The sequence below is a fragment of the Haplochromis burtoni genome, unplaced genomic scaffold (genome assembly GCF_018398535.1).
Source record: "Haplochromis burtoni strain Fernald_Lab_line unplaced genomic scaffold, NCSU_Asbu1 Contig_25, whole genome shotgun sequence".
NCBI lineage: Eukaryota > Metazoa > Chordata > Actinopteri > Cichliformes > Cichlidae > Haplochromis > Haplochromis burtoni.
This window is the reverse complement of record NW_024582386.1, coordinates 2,901,093-2,917,601: the sequence shown is the minus strand read 5'-3', so window position 1 is coordinate 2,917,601 and position 16,509 is coordinate 2,901,093. Positions and strand designations below refer to the sequence as shown.

At 40.8% G+C, this 16,509-nt stretch overlaps 3 protein-coding genes across 11 annotated transcripts in view; all 3 read right to left on the bottom strand.

The window, feature by feature from the left end:
• Nucleotides 1-7,952, bottom strand: part of spire1a (spire-type actin nucleation factor 1a) — a 39,599-nt gene extending 31,647 nt beyond the window's left edge. For all 7 annotated transcript variants that reach the window (XM_005917421.3, XM_005917423.3, XM_005917422.3 and 4 more), the window contains exons 1-2: nt 7,398-7,952; nt 3,094-3,125 (exon numbers count right to left, since the gene is read on the bottom strand). In XM_005917421.3, coding sequence (XP_005917483.1) covers nt 3,094-3,125; nt 7,398-7,743 — 378 coding nt within the window. In that variant the 5' untranslated portion in view covers nt 7,744-7,952. The remainder of the gene's footprint in view (nt 1-3,093; nt 3,126-7,397) is intronic.
• Nucleotides 7,953-9,491: 1,539 nt separating this feature from the next.
• si:ch211-215i13.3 (brain and acute leukemia cytoplasmic protein) lies at nt 9,492-13,005 on the bottom strand. Of its 3 annotated transcripts, none has more exons than XM_005917428.3 (3): nt 12,675-13,005; nt 12,317-12,441; nt 9,492-10,716 (listed from the first exon to the last, which is right to left on the bottom strand). In XM_005917428.3, the coding sequence occupies exons 1-3, from the start codon at nt 12,811-12,813 to the stop codon at nt 10,591-10,593; spliced, it is 390 nt and encodes a 129-aa protein (XP_005917490.1). In that variant the 5' UTR covers nt 12,814-13,005; the 3' UTR covers nt 9,492-10,590. The 3 variants fall into 3 exon arrangements, with proteins under 3 accessions (XP_005917490.1, XP_014187612.1, XP_042074863.1); XM_014332126.2 differs by having other exon boundaries at nt 10,542-10,716; nt 12,285-12,441; XM_042218929.1 differs by having other exon boundaries at nt 10,542-10,716; nt 12,297-12,441.
• A 903-nt stretch (nt 13,006-13,908) lies between these two features.
• The window catches only part of atp6v1c1b (ATPase H+ transporting V1 subunit C1b), a 9,994-nt gene continuing 7,393 nt past the window's right edge, over nt 13,909-16,509 (bottom strand). Inside the window, exons 10-13 of the mRNA XM_005917429.3 lie at nt 16,269-16,362; nt 15,942-16,039; nt 15,721-15,844; nt 13,909-14,816 (exon numbers count right to left, since the gene is read on the bottom strand). Of these exons, the coding sequence (XP_005917491.1) occupies nt 14,718-14,816; nt 15,721-15,844; nt 15,942-16,039; nt 16,269-16,362 (415 nt within the window). The 3' untranslated portion in view covers nt 13,909-14,717. The remainder of the gene's footprint in view (nt 14,817-15,720; nt 15,845-15,941; nt 16,040-16,268; nt 16,363-16,509) is intronic.

Here is a 16,509-nt window from a genome sequence, read left to right as displayed (position 1 = left end):
TATACTGAGGTATTGGCTATACTGAGGTATTGGCTATACTGAGGTATTGGCTATACTGAGGTATTGGCTATACTGAGGTATTGGCTATACTGAGGTATTGGCTATACTGAGGTATTGGCTATACTGAGGTATTGGCTATACTGAGGTATTGGCTATACTGAGGTATTGGCTATACTGAGGTATTGGCTATACTGAGGTATTGGCTATACTGAGGTATTGGCTATACTGAGGTATTGGCTATACTGAGGTATTGGCTATACTGAGGTATTGGCTATACTGAGGTATTGGCTATACTGAGGTATTGGCTATACTGAGGTATTGGCTATACTGAGGTATTGGCTATACTGAGGTATTGGCTATACTGAGGTATTGGCTATACTGAGGTATTGGCTATACTGAGGTATTGGCTATACTGAGGTATTGGCTATACTGAGGTATTGGCTATACTGAGGTATTGGCTATACTGAGGTATTGGCTATACTGAGGTATTGGCTATACTGAGGTATTGGCTATACTGAGGTATTGGCTATACTGAGGTATTGGCTATACTGAGGTATTGGCTATACTGAGGTATTGGCTATACTGAGGTATTGGCTATACTGAGGTATTGGCTATACTGAGGTATTGGCTATACTGAGGTATTGGCTATACTGAGGTATTGGCTATACTGAGGTATTGGCTATACTGAGGTATTGGCTATACTGAGGTATTGGCTATACTGAGGTATTGGCTATACTGAGGTATTGGCTATACTGAGGTATTGGCTATACTGAGGTATTGGCTATACTGAGGTATTGGCTATACTGAGGTATTGGCTATACTGAGGTATTGGCTATACTGAGGTATTGGCTATACTGAGGTATTGGCTGGTATTGGCTATACTGAGGTATTGGCTATACTGAGGTATTGGCTATACTGAGGTATTGGCTATACTGAGGTATTGGCTATACTGAGGTATTGGCTTTATAAAGTTTTCTGACAACACTATTATCATTCCCAGTTAAAATGAAATTCAATTCACTTTAACTCTATTTTACTTTTGTGTTTTCACCCTTTTAGTGTCTGGCATTGGCTATTTCTGCAAGAGCTAGGTTCTCATGCAAATCGCCAATTAAAAAGAAATTACAAAAATACAATTTCTAAACTTAGATATTTAAACTTCAGAGTGCTTCTAAAGGAAAAGTCAGATGATTGGTCCATATAAAAGCAGTGATTTTAAAAAATAAATTCCAGCTCTAATAAAACACATCAACGCTGTCACCATCACGTGGGAAAACTGCTCTGCCCAGGTGACAGGTAATTCCTCCAAAGCGCAAAACCCAGGGTGGAGACATGTTTTCAGTCTGTCAGCAGGATTACACAAAAACCAACAACTGGAGTTTCATGAAACCTGGTGGGGAAGTGGAGCATATCCACAGACACAACAAACGAAACTTGGGCGTCAATTTCCTTGATGGGTTGGATAGAAGAATTAATTTCCACTTGCAAGATGCAGACGGGAATTTTTTTAAAGAGCAAAACCAATTTGCATGATACCTGAGCCGAAATCTTTCCCTCCTTTTTCCCCCCTAAAGAGATCGCTATCACTCTTTAAAAAATAAATAAATAAAAAAAATAAAAAAAATAAAATAAATCAGACAAGAGCCTTTGGGATTTGCAGAAGATTCTCTCCGAGTGCTCTTTTGGTTACATTTGTGCATATACTGATAAATACAGTTTTTAAAGCCTTAAACCACACTTCCCTCAGTGGAACTTTCATGCTTTGAAAAACTTGGTAACAATAACCATTATGAAAGATATTATCACCACCAAAAAAAACAAACACACCCTCTTCCCAGCTTATTTGTAGAAACCAATCATGCAATGGCAGATGCATGAACTTGCAAAGAAAACCAACCCAAGTTAAGCATTTTCACTTCTAACCAAGCTGCCACAGGTCGGCTTCAGCCCTGAGATAATCAGTGTTGACCATCAGCTGACGAAGAGAAATTCTATTTCAAACTTAGCCATGCAGGGACAGCTGCATACTGTGCATGCCTGAGATCACGTGAACAAAGACAAACATGAACTGCTCAGACCTGATGGACCAATTACACAAAGTATCCTCTCTGTACACATAATGAAGACTTCTCCTCCCAACATTATACAGCACAAAGTGCTGGACAAACACACACTGGGCACATGTCCTTTTAACGTGGTTTTGGCGATGAGGTTTGACGCGATGAGAGCTAAAAATAAACCGATGAACAACAACATTCGGTGAACAACAACAGAGCTGCTCTTTTTAAGTGCAGCACAAACAATAACTGCAGAACAAACTAAAGAGCGCTACTTGATTTGCGCTCTTACCCACTTGCTCAGGTTTAAGCGCATCACAGGTCTGGCTGGGATGTGCTCCCCACCCCATATTTCTCCTAGTCTGTAAAGTGAAAATGGGCTAATGCTTAATATCTGCTTGCACTCAAAAGACATGAGGGAATGTTTTTGTGCAGGGCCAGAGTGGTGGTGGTGGGTGTGGTGAACAACGCTGCACCACAGCTGCCACGCAACCCCATTTGTAGCGTTCCTTCTAGGTAATGGGAGCAGTGATGGTCAGACTAATGGCAACAGATTGTGAAATTGTTTTGTCTGCGTTGAAGCAAATTAATAGTCTTCCTGTGAAATGAAAAGACTGTAAACATTTAATTCAAACATTTAAGTAACGTCCACATGTTCTACTGGGATCACTGAAAGGAAAAAAAACAAAAAAAACAAACAAAAAAAAACTGTGTTGTAAACTGATTACTGGCTTTCTCTACCACAGTGTGTCTTTTGTCCCATCTTCCCCTCCTCACCCCACCAACTGGTCAAAGCAGATGACTGACCCTCCCTGCCTCCCTGAGCCTGGCTCAGCTGAAGGTTTCGTCCTGCTAAAAGGGAGTTTTCCCTTCCCACTGTTGCCAAGTCCTTGCTTACTGGGGGTCGTGTGATTGTTGGGGTTTACCGTAGGGTCTTTACCTTTCAGTATAAAGCGCCTTAAAGTGATTGCTGTTATGAGTCGGTGCTGCTGCTTTACCTATAAATTGAATTAAATTGAATTGAATGTGAACTCACCTCTAATGACGTAGGGGCCGACTGGTATTTATCTGTAATGACAGCAGAAAGGAGAGTTATTCACTCATACAATGAGGATGTCACTTATTGTGCAAGTAGCTGCCTGTAACAATCACCAAGTCAAACACACCCTCTTAATCATTAATGGGAACGCACTGTACAAATCATCCAAAGGCGCCTCGAAGCGAGGAAAACTTCACATGGTGTTACAAACCAAAATGGAGGTTAGAAGACGCGAGCAAGATTACTCAACGGCACTGAAGATGATTGTAAAAAGAGCAAGTTAATAAATTATTATGTTTTCCTCTCAAGTCACGGCACACTGCTCGCACATCGCCTGAGGCAGACAGAGATGTCAAAACCAGCCACTGGGGGCTGCTTGTAGTAGTATTTTCATTCAAACATCGAAACGTTGCTCTCATTCTCTCGCTCTTGTTTCCATGGATACATTGCTTAAAATGGAAAGAAAAATAAGAAATCAATACCTAAAGTTTATGACCTTTCAATAAATACCTGCATAAAAGGTGAAATGTTACCAATTATTGTTTTTTTGTTTTTTTTAAATAAATATAAAAAAAATGACTACACATTATCTTTCATGTTTTGGGGGGGAAAAAAAAGAAAAAAAAGACTAAGCAAATCAGGGTCTCCACATCTCTTCAGGCAATTATTTTTCCACCCAGCACTGCCTCAAGATGTCCACAAAGCATCCTAAAAATCAATAGAAATAAGCAGTTCCTTTGTATCCAGAAGAAAAATATAACAATAAATCCGATTTTTAATGCCAACAGCATAAAAATTACTTTAAGTTTAGAAAAAGACTGCAGTTTGTGTTCAAACACGTCTGTTCATAATATCCATCTTACATGATGGAAAAATAATGCTCGAAATATCCAGTGTATGACAATATATCTCCAAAACATCCTGACCCAACATCTAAATTTTTCCTTTTCAATACAATTTCATATATTTCATATTCCCATAGCTTTGTGATGTGGAAAATAACAGCCAATGTGGGATTAGGATGTGGTTTGGGTTACAGTTATGGGGTCAGGGTTCGGTGTGCGTCGGGATGGTGTTTCTACATCCCAAATCTATGACATCACGATAATGTGACATTAATTATGATGATCTGGGAACAACACCAACACAGGGATGTTGATACAGGGGTTATTTTCAGCCTGTGCAACAACTCTGTTGAGGGTACTACTGCTCCAAATGACTTCAAATCATTACAAACTTTTTTCACCCATAAACAACATGAAAGAAAGAAAACGAGGAACTTTTAAAATTCCAGGTGTTGGGAGGACTAGGAATTTTTAACTATTGGTTAAAGTTAAAATTATGAACTTCAGCCCTAATTAAGTTACCTGAGGCAGCGAGTTGAGCTACCTATAACCACCGGTAAGAATGAGGCAACAGTTTAAAGTACAGAATGAAAGAGCAACAGTCCAGACTGTAAAATTAGGTCATCGCATATAAATGAGAAACTTTGGCCAGAGATGCAATCATTCTGCGTACTAACACTGGTGCCATTTAAGCTTCAACTCATAAAGTATTCAAATAAAATTAGACTTCCTGCTCAAGGACACATCCATGAAAAACATTTGTTTCATAGTGTGCAACAACTCTGTTGCAGGCCACTAAATAACAGCCAACAATTACTCATGAATACTCATTCGGGAAACACTGGATCCTCTGTTTGTCCCAGCAGAGGAGCGGTGGCTCAGCCAGGACCCTTGCAGGCCAAGTAAATCTCAGCGGACATATTTAGAGGAGTGTAGTGTCAGCCTGACTATTCTGTCCATTCAAATAGCCTCTGTGCTGCTGAAAGGCATTCGCGGCTTTCACAGAGAGACACGATAATTAAGTCTTTAACCATCACTACCCGCAAGTCAAATAAATTTAGAATGAAAAGAAGCTCCTGCTGGTATGGATCACTGAAATCAGGGTAAACGTCTCGTCTGATGCAGCATTCAGGAGAGGAGGCAAAGGTATTCTTTCCCATGCTCCATGTGAACCGATCTGACTGCAGCATGTTCATCACGCCTCGATTCACCGCAAAATAAGCCAAGACTTGGTGCTGCTTATTAGTCTGATTCTGTTTGCTGTGCGTCACGAAAATAAACACTTCTTCGCTTGCTGAGATTTCTTGATAACCACCCACAGCAGCAGTCAAAATCTTAATATAGGCCAATATCACTAGAGGGGTTGAGGAGCTTATTGTTGGTGGTCTGGGAGCTGGCCAAACCATGCCACCTTGTCACTGACTCATGCAGGCCATATGCAGGTTGCATAAGCCCTGATTTTATGCCGGTGTGGTACACTAGCCACTCAGCTGCTGGATGCTTAATAGGTCTCACATCTCTCTCATCACCAGGCCTAATAGGAATCAGGACAGGGCCAAGCTGTCCCAAAAATACTCCAGCCACCAGCGAGGAGGAGCAGCAGAGGACTCTCCCCATAATCTCGAACTGATGTGCACTCTGAAAGTCAGTGCATCTAATCAACACATTTGTTCTATTTTTGGTGGTGCAAAGATGCTAAGCAGCACCGAGTGAATCGGTTTATTCTGAGAGCCGGAGTCACAGGAAGACAATATTACCGGTTAGTCTAGACAAGGCAGAGCTGGACAGAGGGGTCAACTCAAAATAGGGGGGCGGAAAAAATAAGAAAGGTTCAAATAGGTTCCCCACATAATGTGGCTGCGCAGAAAGACACACCCCATCTCATCTCTGAAATATTAATGGAATGCAGTTAAAGGCATTACACACCTTTCTCCACACCTGAGCTGTTGTACAAGACTAAGCCTTTCTCCTGTGTATAGAGATACACTACAGTTTCATCTGTAGTTTCAGTACACAGAGACCTGCTGGCTTCTAATACGTTTTTCTGGTGTGGATCTTATAGAAGTCGAGCGTTTTCATCTTAGACATCTACTCTCACTTTAGATCCATCTTATCTTAAAGACATCATTGTACCGTATCAACCAAACAGATCGTGTCACTCCCAGACTGCTGGTTTACTTATTATTCCTAGGATATTTAAAAGTACAATTTTGACGATCCTCCCTTAGTTACACTGCAATAGGCCTAGATTGCTGGGGGCTTCCCATGATGCACTGAGTGTTTCTTTTTTACCATGTTTATACACCTCTCTGCATTACTTATTAACCTCTGACTCTCTTACAGTGTCTTCCTGCCTTTACCCCAAACCGGTCGTGGCAGATATCTGCCATCCCGCCTGGTTCTCGCAAAGGTTTCTTCCTGTTAAACGTTTGGGGGTTTCCCCCCCCCCCCCACTTTCGCCAAGCACTTGCTCATAGTGGGGGGTCATCTAACTGGTGAGGTTTTCTCTGTATTATTTTAAGGTCTTCACCCTACAATGTGAAGCATCTTGAGGCGATTACTGCTGTGATTTGGTGCCATATAAATAAATCTGAATTGAATTAAACATAACTTGCTTTCCTATCTGTACAGCCAAGTACAGAACAAAAGTCTATTTACTACCCAAAAATATCTGTATAGAAAATGAGCCTGTATTAAAGAGTTCAAGGATCCTCTAAATCGCATGACGGAAACAAAAACAGAGTGGATATAGAGGATGTATACAGTCAACGTGCGTACACAAACTTCCATCCAGCTAGATTTAAATTGCGTGGAACCTCTCAGCCTACACCTGGCACCTTGCTGTTGGATGGATTCTGCCTCCTGGCCCCAAATTTGCCCCCAATTCACCCCAAAATGTCACAACAAAGAGGAGCTATGACTCATCTGTCTCCGGCCTCGTGCTTGTAGGGAGTGTTTTGTTTCACCGCAGTCTGGCACCCAAAAAGGTGCTCTGCAATTTGAACAGGTCACGTGATTTGTGTTTGCTGACTAACTGACCGCTGTACTCCAGGGGCTCACAAACCAGTCTAAACAGAGCTTTAATATGAATCATGTTTGTGATGTAAATATCAGCCGCTGTTATGAGAACAAACCCGCAACGTAAATAATTCATCACACAAGCTTTCGTGGTCCCCCCCCCCAGCAGCTATGCGGTGATCTATGATGTATTATTAATAGGCGCCTGTAAACAAAATCGCCACATGGCTAAAAGCAGGCAGCTACAACAACATGGCCTCTTCGTAGGGATGCTCCATTCGTTTGGCCTGTCAGGGATGTCGAGAAAAATGCTTTTTGTTGTGGTTGTTGACGGCTGCCTGTTCAAAGCCAGTCTCCCTCGTTTAACCTGTGCAGTTACTCATAGCACACAAAGCTAAAGCGGACACCTGCCCGGTCTTGGTTGGTTGGTTTAGTTACCTGCGTTGTCTTCAAAGTGCAGTTTGACAGTCCCGTCTCTCCCGAGCCTCACATTCCCGGGTCCCTCAATCCTTCTCGGGTGCTCGGCTGATGAGACAACAGCAGACTTAGAGCTTCTCCTCCGGTGTTTCTGCGCTAAAGTCCGACAACACTGGTAACACACTGCCCATGCCTGCTCCTCGTTTATCGGCTGGCTGTACAAAGCCAGGATTTCTTCTAAAGAGAGCTCCTCGGCTCCGTCGCTGCAGTCCATGTTCACGTCTCCGATGCTCAAATCGGCGGCGAAATTCCGGAGAACGGTGGGCGAAGTCACCATCCCGTCCTCAGTCCCCGGTCGCTTGGCCATCCTCAAATCATTTTTGTCCGCATAACGTAAAAGGGAAAACGAACAGGTTTGTCAGGTAACGTCCCAGAGCTGCCCAGCTACATGATAAGATGTAGCCTCCTCCGTCAGCCAGGTGTTATCTGTACCGTGGCCGTGGAGCACCAACGGTTCACACCGAGCCACAGCCAACCGAGAACGTGATCCGCGCGGTCCTAAAGCCTGAACGTTTAATTACCAATCAACATCAGCAACATGCCAAAACTCCTGTCTTTTATAACTCACATAACTTCCGGTGTGTAATCAAGGGTCATATTTTTTTGATCAAAAATATAAATCAATAAATTATCATTTAAATTATATAAAAAACTATCAAATATATTTTATTTAAAAAAAATACTAAGCATACAGAATGAGTCGACACACCTGATTTGGGCTTTTGTTTTAAAAAGGTGTGTCACAAAGGTCAACAAATCATGTGGTGGACTGTACTTACTCCTATAACTATTTTTCAAGGAAATGGGAATTGGGCGCAGATATTTCTTGAAACATTTGCAAACATACTTGGAAGTACAGGATTTCAGTCAAAAACAGAGTTTGTGCAATTCTAACCAGCTTCAAAGTCAATATTCAGTATGGCTGCCTATCTTCAACACAGCTTGAACTTGACTGATGGTGTGCTATTGTGTGTTTTTCTATCCATGTGTTTGGGGTCATTGTCATGCAGAAAAATGAAGCCACTGTCAATTAGATTCTTTCTAGCTGGTACTGCAAAGTAGATCAAAATCTCAGTGTTTTACCCCTGTCCTGACCTCCTCCATATATACTGACAATCTTAACCAAAATTTCAAATTTGGATTCATCACTCCACAAGACCTTTTGTCACTGATTTTGAGTTCAGTCCTTATGTAGTTTGGCATGCCTCAGCCTTCCGTTCCTGTTTCCCTTCCTTATGAAGAACTTATTTCTTTACCATTACCAATGATGGACCAGCTGACACAGGACCTGACAAGTGGCCTTAGTGGCCTAACAGACTGCTTAACAGGCACAAAAAGGCCACCAAAAAAAGGGGGGGGAAAAAGAAACAGCAGCAAAAAAAACAACACATTCCTCTGAAAATGGTCAAGTACAAGGACTGGATTAAAAATAATCGAATAAGCACCCAATGTCAAAAGAAAACATTTGAAAGACCTTCAGATCACCTAGAGAAGAACTATTGCTCATGACCACTTTAAAAATAAAATTAAAATGAAGTCTGTTTGCTTGGAAGCAAAGTACAAAGAAACTCATGACAGAAAACTGTTTTATAAAATGATTTGCTCACTCATCAGAGATTGTCAGAGTTGGCTACATAATGCTTGGGCAAAACTAATGAATTACTCTCTTAAAGGTAAAGAGACCATTACACATAATTACAATTAAGCCAATTTTACATTGGGAAATGTAGTCAGTAACGCTTTTGAAACTTTATCTTATAATTGAAACAGTTTATATCTCAGTGCAAAACGGATGCTTTTCCAGTCTAATCACAATAGGAAACAGAAAAGGTTGATTTCTTTTAATTCGTGTAATGAGAAATAAATGCTCAGATCACTTGTTTTCCCCCTGGATTTCATACATTACAAAGCCAGCAAATATTTTAATGCAAAGAAGAAAAAAGTAATTTTGAAACATACACGTTGAGGTTTGTTTTGCCATCACAAATATGGCACGGTCTGTACACATTTCATCACATCATCTAAGTAAAGTCATTAAAAACTCTTGACAAGCGATCATTATCACATGCACACCATTTTAATTCAGATTCTTAAATTTATTTATATGACCAACAGATTGTCCTTCATACAATCATGTAAAGCCGACAGCCTCCGGTAAGTCAGAGCTTTTCTTAATGTGGTTGTTACCACTTTCAAACCTCTTTGTGTTTAGATATTAAGACCTCAGCTGGTCAACTACGCCATCTGCTGGTCATATGATCTAATTTGCCAGATGCCCCATCCTGAAAATCCTCCTGAGTATGCTTGTATTTACATATGTTGGATAGGCTTTTTTTTTAATTGATTTTTTTTAATGGCTTGCTATTGATCAAGTTTGGGCAGAGACTTTGATTAAATTAACATAGCACCGATCTATACATGCAGACCGGTATTAAGCCAAAAAAATTTACATGTTACAATACTAAATATAAAGTGTGCATTTTACAACGTAACAGAGAGTAAAGTAGAAGTATTGAACACAACAGTATAAAGCAAACTTTAAAAATCAAACTCTGAAAGAGAACACAACAGCACTTTGAATCAAGATTAATTGTAGGCACATGCGGATGTGTTTGTATGTCTTGCGAAAGGCTGGAAAAGGCAGTCTTTAGCCTTCGAGCTTCACGCCTCCAAGTCTCAGCTTCTAAACAGCACTTCTGGTTCTTTTAAATTAAAATTACTTACAGAATTGACTGAGGTTAAACAGCATCGGTATTAGTTCCCATACTACTGATAATCATTCACAACAAAAGGAGTATACTTGCACAAAGAACTGAAGCAAATTCTTAGGAAGGCCTCACACAGAACACACTGCTTGTAATTATCATGTGCATATGGGACAATCTGCTCTTTTTTTCTTTTCTTCTTTTTTGTTTTGTTTTTTTTCTTCACACTGGCTGAAAACAGTGACACATTCCCTGACTGGCACCATAAGCATGGGAGAGAAGCATGGTGTAAAGTGTGAACATTGCTCGCTACCCACTCTCTTCTTCGCACATGCATTTGCAATGGCACAACGAAGATGCAGCATCCACAGGTCTTTGGATGGAGACGTTTGCAGGTGCTTGTGTCGTAAATCACTGCAAACTACAGCCGTCTTCCTCCTCGTGGAGGTTCATCTTTCGTCAGAGGCGTTTTCAGGTTCTGGATCGTCACTGCTGTTGGCGCTTACCGGCTGCCCATCCTTAGACAAAGCGCTGGCCTCCTTTGATGACCTCCTTTTGGAGTCACGAGTAGATTGCTGTGAAAAGATTTGGAATCCCACTTCATTTAAATGTCACCGCACTAGACAAACAGCGAGTGGGCAAAGATGGCCAATTGAGAGGTGAGTCACTGAGGTTCTTCCATGTGTGGAAGGTTAAATTATTAATACATATTTTTAACTGTCATTTAGAAAAACTGAAATATAATTGGTAAGATAAAATAATTTTTCAGATCTTTTTTTAAAGCTTATTTCAGTTTTGAAAACAACAAAAATATTTTCAATTTAAACCTCACAAAAAAGAGAGTTTCTGTTATTACTTTTCCTTTTTAAAAAGATAAACTCACCAATCACTTTATTAGGTACACTTTGCTAGTGCCCCGTTCAGAACTGTCGTAATTCTTCAAGGCACAGATTCAACAAGGTGCTGAAAACATTCCTCGGAGGATTTTGGTCGATACTGACACGACAGCATCACGCAGCTGCTGCAAATTTGTCTGCTTCACATCCATGATGTGAATATCTAGTTCCACCACATCCCAAAGGTGCTCTATTGGATTAAAATCTGCCGACTCTGGAGGTCATTTGAATACACTGAACTCATTGTCTTCTTCAAGAAACCAGTTTGAGATCATCTGAGCTTTGTGACGTGATATGTTATAAGAAGCCATCAGAAGATGGGTAAACTGTGGTCATAAAAAGATGGGCATGGTCAGCAACAATACTTGGGTGGGCTATGACATTTAAACAATGGTCTGTTGGTACTGTGGGTTCACAGTGTGCCAAGAAAATATCCCCCACACCATGGTGCCTAAACTTTTGATACAAGGCAAGATGGATCCATACCTTCATGTTGACAACAATGACGTCACAATCAATGTCGCCTATATCACCTTGCTTCTCCATTCTGCTGCTCAGTTTGAACTTTAGCAGGCCGTCTTGACTGTCTACATGTCCGAATTCATTAAGTTACTGCCGTGTTATTGGCTGATTTGTTGCATTAATGAGCAGCTGAACAGGTGTGCTTAATAAAGTGGCCAGTGAGTGTACAAATGATAATGGAGGGATGTTAATTTTATACCTGACGAAGGTCAGATGAACTGACATTTTGTAATATAATGAATGAGCAGTAAGTGAGACAGTATGTGTGAACTATATTTAAGTGTCTTTACAAAATTTCCCACAGCAAAAACAGAACAATTAGCTCAAAGAGTTTCTGGTATGTACGATAAACTAATGCAAAAAATCTCACTAGAATAAGTTAAATCAGAAATATTAGGAATATCTTACATTTTTGTATTACTGTTTAATTATTTTCTTATAGCTGTCTTGTAAATCATCTATGAACATTATTGTTATGTAAAATTGCAAACAAAGCTTTTATGACATTTTAAATGCTGTGAGGCCCTTGCATAAATGGCATGTGGATGGCTCGAGCTGATTAAGCTTCTCTAGCTGCACTCTTTGTAAACATGTTAAAAGCTAATGATGAATATAGTTACACTTTAATGACGATGATGGTGATTTTGCAGGTTTGGTATGTGGCATTACTGGTGGTGCTCAAATCCTGCTCATGACCATGTGTGCAAAGATGTTTTAGGACTCACACATGCCAGTACCTGCTACCAGTGACACCTACATCACTAAAAGAGCGTCTGGGTCTCCTCTGGTGGTTGGAGCTGCTGGTGGTGAGGGCCTGCTTCCCACACTGGGTGCCCGTGTTCACCATCCTCTTCTCCCTTATGTTGGCTTCCAGAGGTTTACCTACAGGACAGTGGTTAGTGTTTGAAATGTGGCACTCTTTCAAACATGAAAACAAGATAGTAGAGATGGCTGCGATGGCTGTGTCAGCTCGGTCAAGTTGTGGTGTGAGTGGTTTGTTTAGCTTGTGGCTGCACCCTGTCAGCATATATGGCACCTAAAGAGAATGCATTTGGATTTGCATCTTAATGGAAGATCTTTCTCTTCATTATTTTAGAGATGACGGAGGCTCTTACTGTTTGCTACTGGAAGAGGGGTCTCTACATCCGTGTTAGTAAGCCATGTCGATTCTGTTTCTCTTGTCCAGCTTTCGTGGTACCTCGGCTCGATGATCGCGTCCGCCCGACTCCCTCCACAACCCATCGAGATAATCATCCACGGCAGGTGTAGCTGAGGCTGACGCGGGCTTAAACACGGCTCGCTTTGTCTCACAGCATCCGCAGCATCTCCTCCCTGGCTCTCTACTAAAGCTCCATCCGTGTTTCCATCATCAGTCGGCGGCTCTGAAGCTGCTGCTCTCCTCAAACAGCAGTGCCAGCTGACCAGCACGAGCTACCTGCGTCACCCGGAGAGGGCGGAGCTTAAAGTGGCTGCTGATTGGCCACGAGGGAAATCAACAGCTGCTATTGTCAGCATCATCACTACGGCCAGCATCCTCATCATCAACATGGAAACGTGTGTGCCAAACGAAACTGCTCTTTCCGTGTTTAATGAAATTTATCGAGTTAAATCTTCACAATCAACAACAAAACGTGGATGCCAGTTTTTATATTTAATAAGGCGCCAATAAATGACTTTTTATAGGGGATCTGCATTTGATAATAATGAAGCTTTAAATGGCTTAAAATACTTTATGATCAGAGTAAACATGCCCACAAATGCGTGTGTGGATGGATAGCTGTGTTTGGTAACAGAAAATGAATAATATGCTCCTTCTTATTAAGAAACACTGAATATGTAGAGTAGGTATTTTGTAAAAGACACAAAAAGCCAAATAATGAGAAAAAACAAACATGTGAATCATTATGAGCTTGATGTGCATCTTTGTGTAAAAACACGTGCATATACATGGACAAAGAGAAAAATAAGATGAACTTTGGAATAAGATGTAAGACAAAACCTCACACCCTCCTGATATCCCTCAGCATTGTCACTGGAATCAATTTGCATTCATTTATCTTTGTTTTGCATCTCTTTGAAGAGTCTGGTCATTTTGCACATGGTTGTTTTTGTCTAACTGATTAGTGTATGTTTTAACTTTAAGATACGCTTTTTGTTAGTGTATCTTGTATCAACAGTAACCTTAAAAATGATCCTTGTAGTACCTAAAACCACATCTTTATTTCAGAGAGATGTTATTTCCTCATAAATCGTCACACCCCTTAACAACTTAGCCTTTATCTTTTTTTTTTTCCCCCCATTACTTTATTGAGCAGGTTTACACAGCATAAAAAGCCAAAGTCAAGGATCTTTCATAGAGTATTTAATTTCACATTTATTTAAATATGTGTTTTAATTTATAGATATACTGACAATACAGTATTTGCACATATACACATTATTCATTGTTCTCAAACGGCTTGATATACAGAAATCACAGGAGCATAAGATCAGCCAACATATTGCTTCTTTGTACCGTAAAATGACCAGTTTCAGTGTTTCACAGGTTTTAGCTTGAGAAGCAGAAACAACTGTCAACATCTACTTACAAACAGGCATTCCTTACAGGGAGCTATAAACACGTCACTTTTAAAAAACTGAACAAACATATTCACTGATTTTGGAGGCTTGAAATAAATACTGTAGTTAACACGCACACTGATTTATTTATTTATTTTTATTCCCACTTACCCCACATATACCTTTCATGTTAATTTTAACAAGTAGGGTATGGAAGTAGTGACAGTAAAAACACTGTATTTTACATAGCATTTGAAGCAATGAGGGAATACCAACTATTGAGATGGAGGAAGCCGTTTACTTAAGTAGTGTGGTACAAACAGAAAAAGACAACAAAAAAGTTAGCTCTCATTTAAGTATGTTGGAACAGAAGTTGTGATTAGAGACCAGTTTACCTCTAAAACAGATCCTAAGTACAGTCGCTAATCAGCACTCTGATTCCTAACAACTTATAAGGGAGGAGACCCAGGAATGTACTAGGAACATAAAACACAGGAAAAGAAGGAAGAACACAAAAAAAGTCTAGAGTAAAAATAATTTAAGGTTTGTGGATGTGAAAGTGTCACATCAGAACACTCCTGCACATGATGATAATGTATCTAGGCCTTGAAATCCAGCAGGTTGCAGTCGATCTTGTAGTAAACATAGGGGTAGTACTCTTGCTGGCTCAAGTTCAGCCCCGGGATGTCCATGGAGGCCTGAAGGCAGAGAACAGTAATTATACAAGAGAATATGACAATACATTATCGTTCTCTTTGGAAAAATATTTTTTCCTCACTTAAATAAAGACCAATCAGCAACCCTTTGTCCCTTGGCCAGTTGTTGCCGGCATTTACTTTGAAACCAGTTAACTAGTACTAATGAACGCATCATGCAGGCCTAGAGACCGGTCAGTGATCAGTCAGTTATCTCTCCTCCACCACGCAACCGAAGGCTGCTGGGAAAAATGTGCATTCCCCAACCAGTTGGCAAGTGGTTGCTGCAATCACCTGCAGCTAGCATGGATGCTCTTTTCTACTCTACGTGAGCACTCAAAAGTGCTTTACGCAACACATCTCATTTACCTACTCACACACACATTCACTCTGGGATGAATGAATTGGGTTTTAGTACCTTACCAAACGTTATTTTGGCATGTAGACTGGAGTAGCCCGGGATCAAACTACCAACCTTAAGATTAGTAGCTGACCTGCTCTACCTCCTGTAGCCACTCCAAAAACAACTGTGACGCAAACTGGAAATGGAAACCAGTCACCTTCAAAGGTTGCAGTGCTAAGGCACAACTTTTACTCTGAAGATGAACAAATGGTTGCCAGGGGGTCATGAACTGGCCTCTAGGCCTGTCTGAGTGAGGTCAAAATTGTCTTAAGGTTAAAACTGCATTTTTAGGAGTCTACAAACAAACTGGTGACCTCATGGTTGCTGCATTCATCCTTTATCCAGTCTGTGTTTTTAGTATAAAGGTCATTTAGACTCGAGGTCATAATCTGTGGTGGATTCTTACTTTACTGTATAACACAGTCCTCAGATTACTTCATTTAACACTGCCAAAAAAAACAAACAAACAGGTAAGTAATGAACAAATGTGCTGCTGAGACTCACGTCAATGATTGCAGCACTGCTGTCCAGGTGCTTGTACAGGTCGTACAGCACCTCTCTGAGTTTCTTCATGTTCTTCTTGTTGGGCTGAAGCAGCATAGCCTGGAAGTTGACTGGCAGCCCATATCTATGAAATACAAGGTAACCATGAATTCGAGAGCCTGATGGTAAAGGATGCACATCTGTACATTAATAAATTCATAATCTCCTGCAAGACAACTCACCTGAGCACCGACTCCACAAACACGCGTAGAGCTTTTATGTGAATCCACGCGATGAAGGCCTCACTGAAATTCACCTTCAGCCATCGTACCAAAGGGCCCTAGATTAAATGCAACAACATATCATCAATTTTTACCATTCTTAAAAGTAAGGGTGATAAATACCACAGCAGTATGAAAATGAAACGGCATGCTTACTTTCTGATTACTAGTTAACTATAAACAGCAGTTGCAAAAGGATGTACAGATGTACTACAAAAGCAATTCTTTCTGTACAGCGCGAGCTCCACTAACTACACACATTGTTACTGAAGTAAGCAGCAGGCATACAAACTGTTTCTTCTTGTCGGTGGACAAGCGTGTCATCTCTTCTTTGTCTGCCTTCATCTCCTCCTCATTGTACTGGAAGTCCCGCACTGTAAACCTGAGCCAGGACACACAGCAGAGAGATGGCTATCAGCTTTCACAGAGATGAGTATAATCAAGCACCTACCACACACACACACACACACACACACACACACACACACACACACACACACACACACACACACACACACACACACACACA

What these genes read in the sequence shown, in the direction of transcription:
- si:ch211-215i13.3 (XM_005917428.3), bottom strand. Translation starts at nt 12,813, where the DNA reads ATGATTATCTCGATGGGTTGTGGAGGGAGTCGGGCGGACGCGATCATC. An exon ending in CCCTCTTCCAGTAGCAAACA is followed by an intron (nt 12,442 to 12,674) that starts GTAAGAGCCTCC and finishes ACTGTCCTGTAG; the next exon opens with GTAAACCTCTGGAAGCCAAC. An exon ending in CCAGACGCTCTTTTAGTGAT is followed by an intron (nt 10,717 to 12,316) that starts GTAGGTGTCACT and finishes ATCTTTTCACAG; the next exon opens with CAATCTACTCGTGACTCCAA.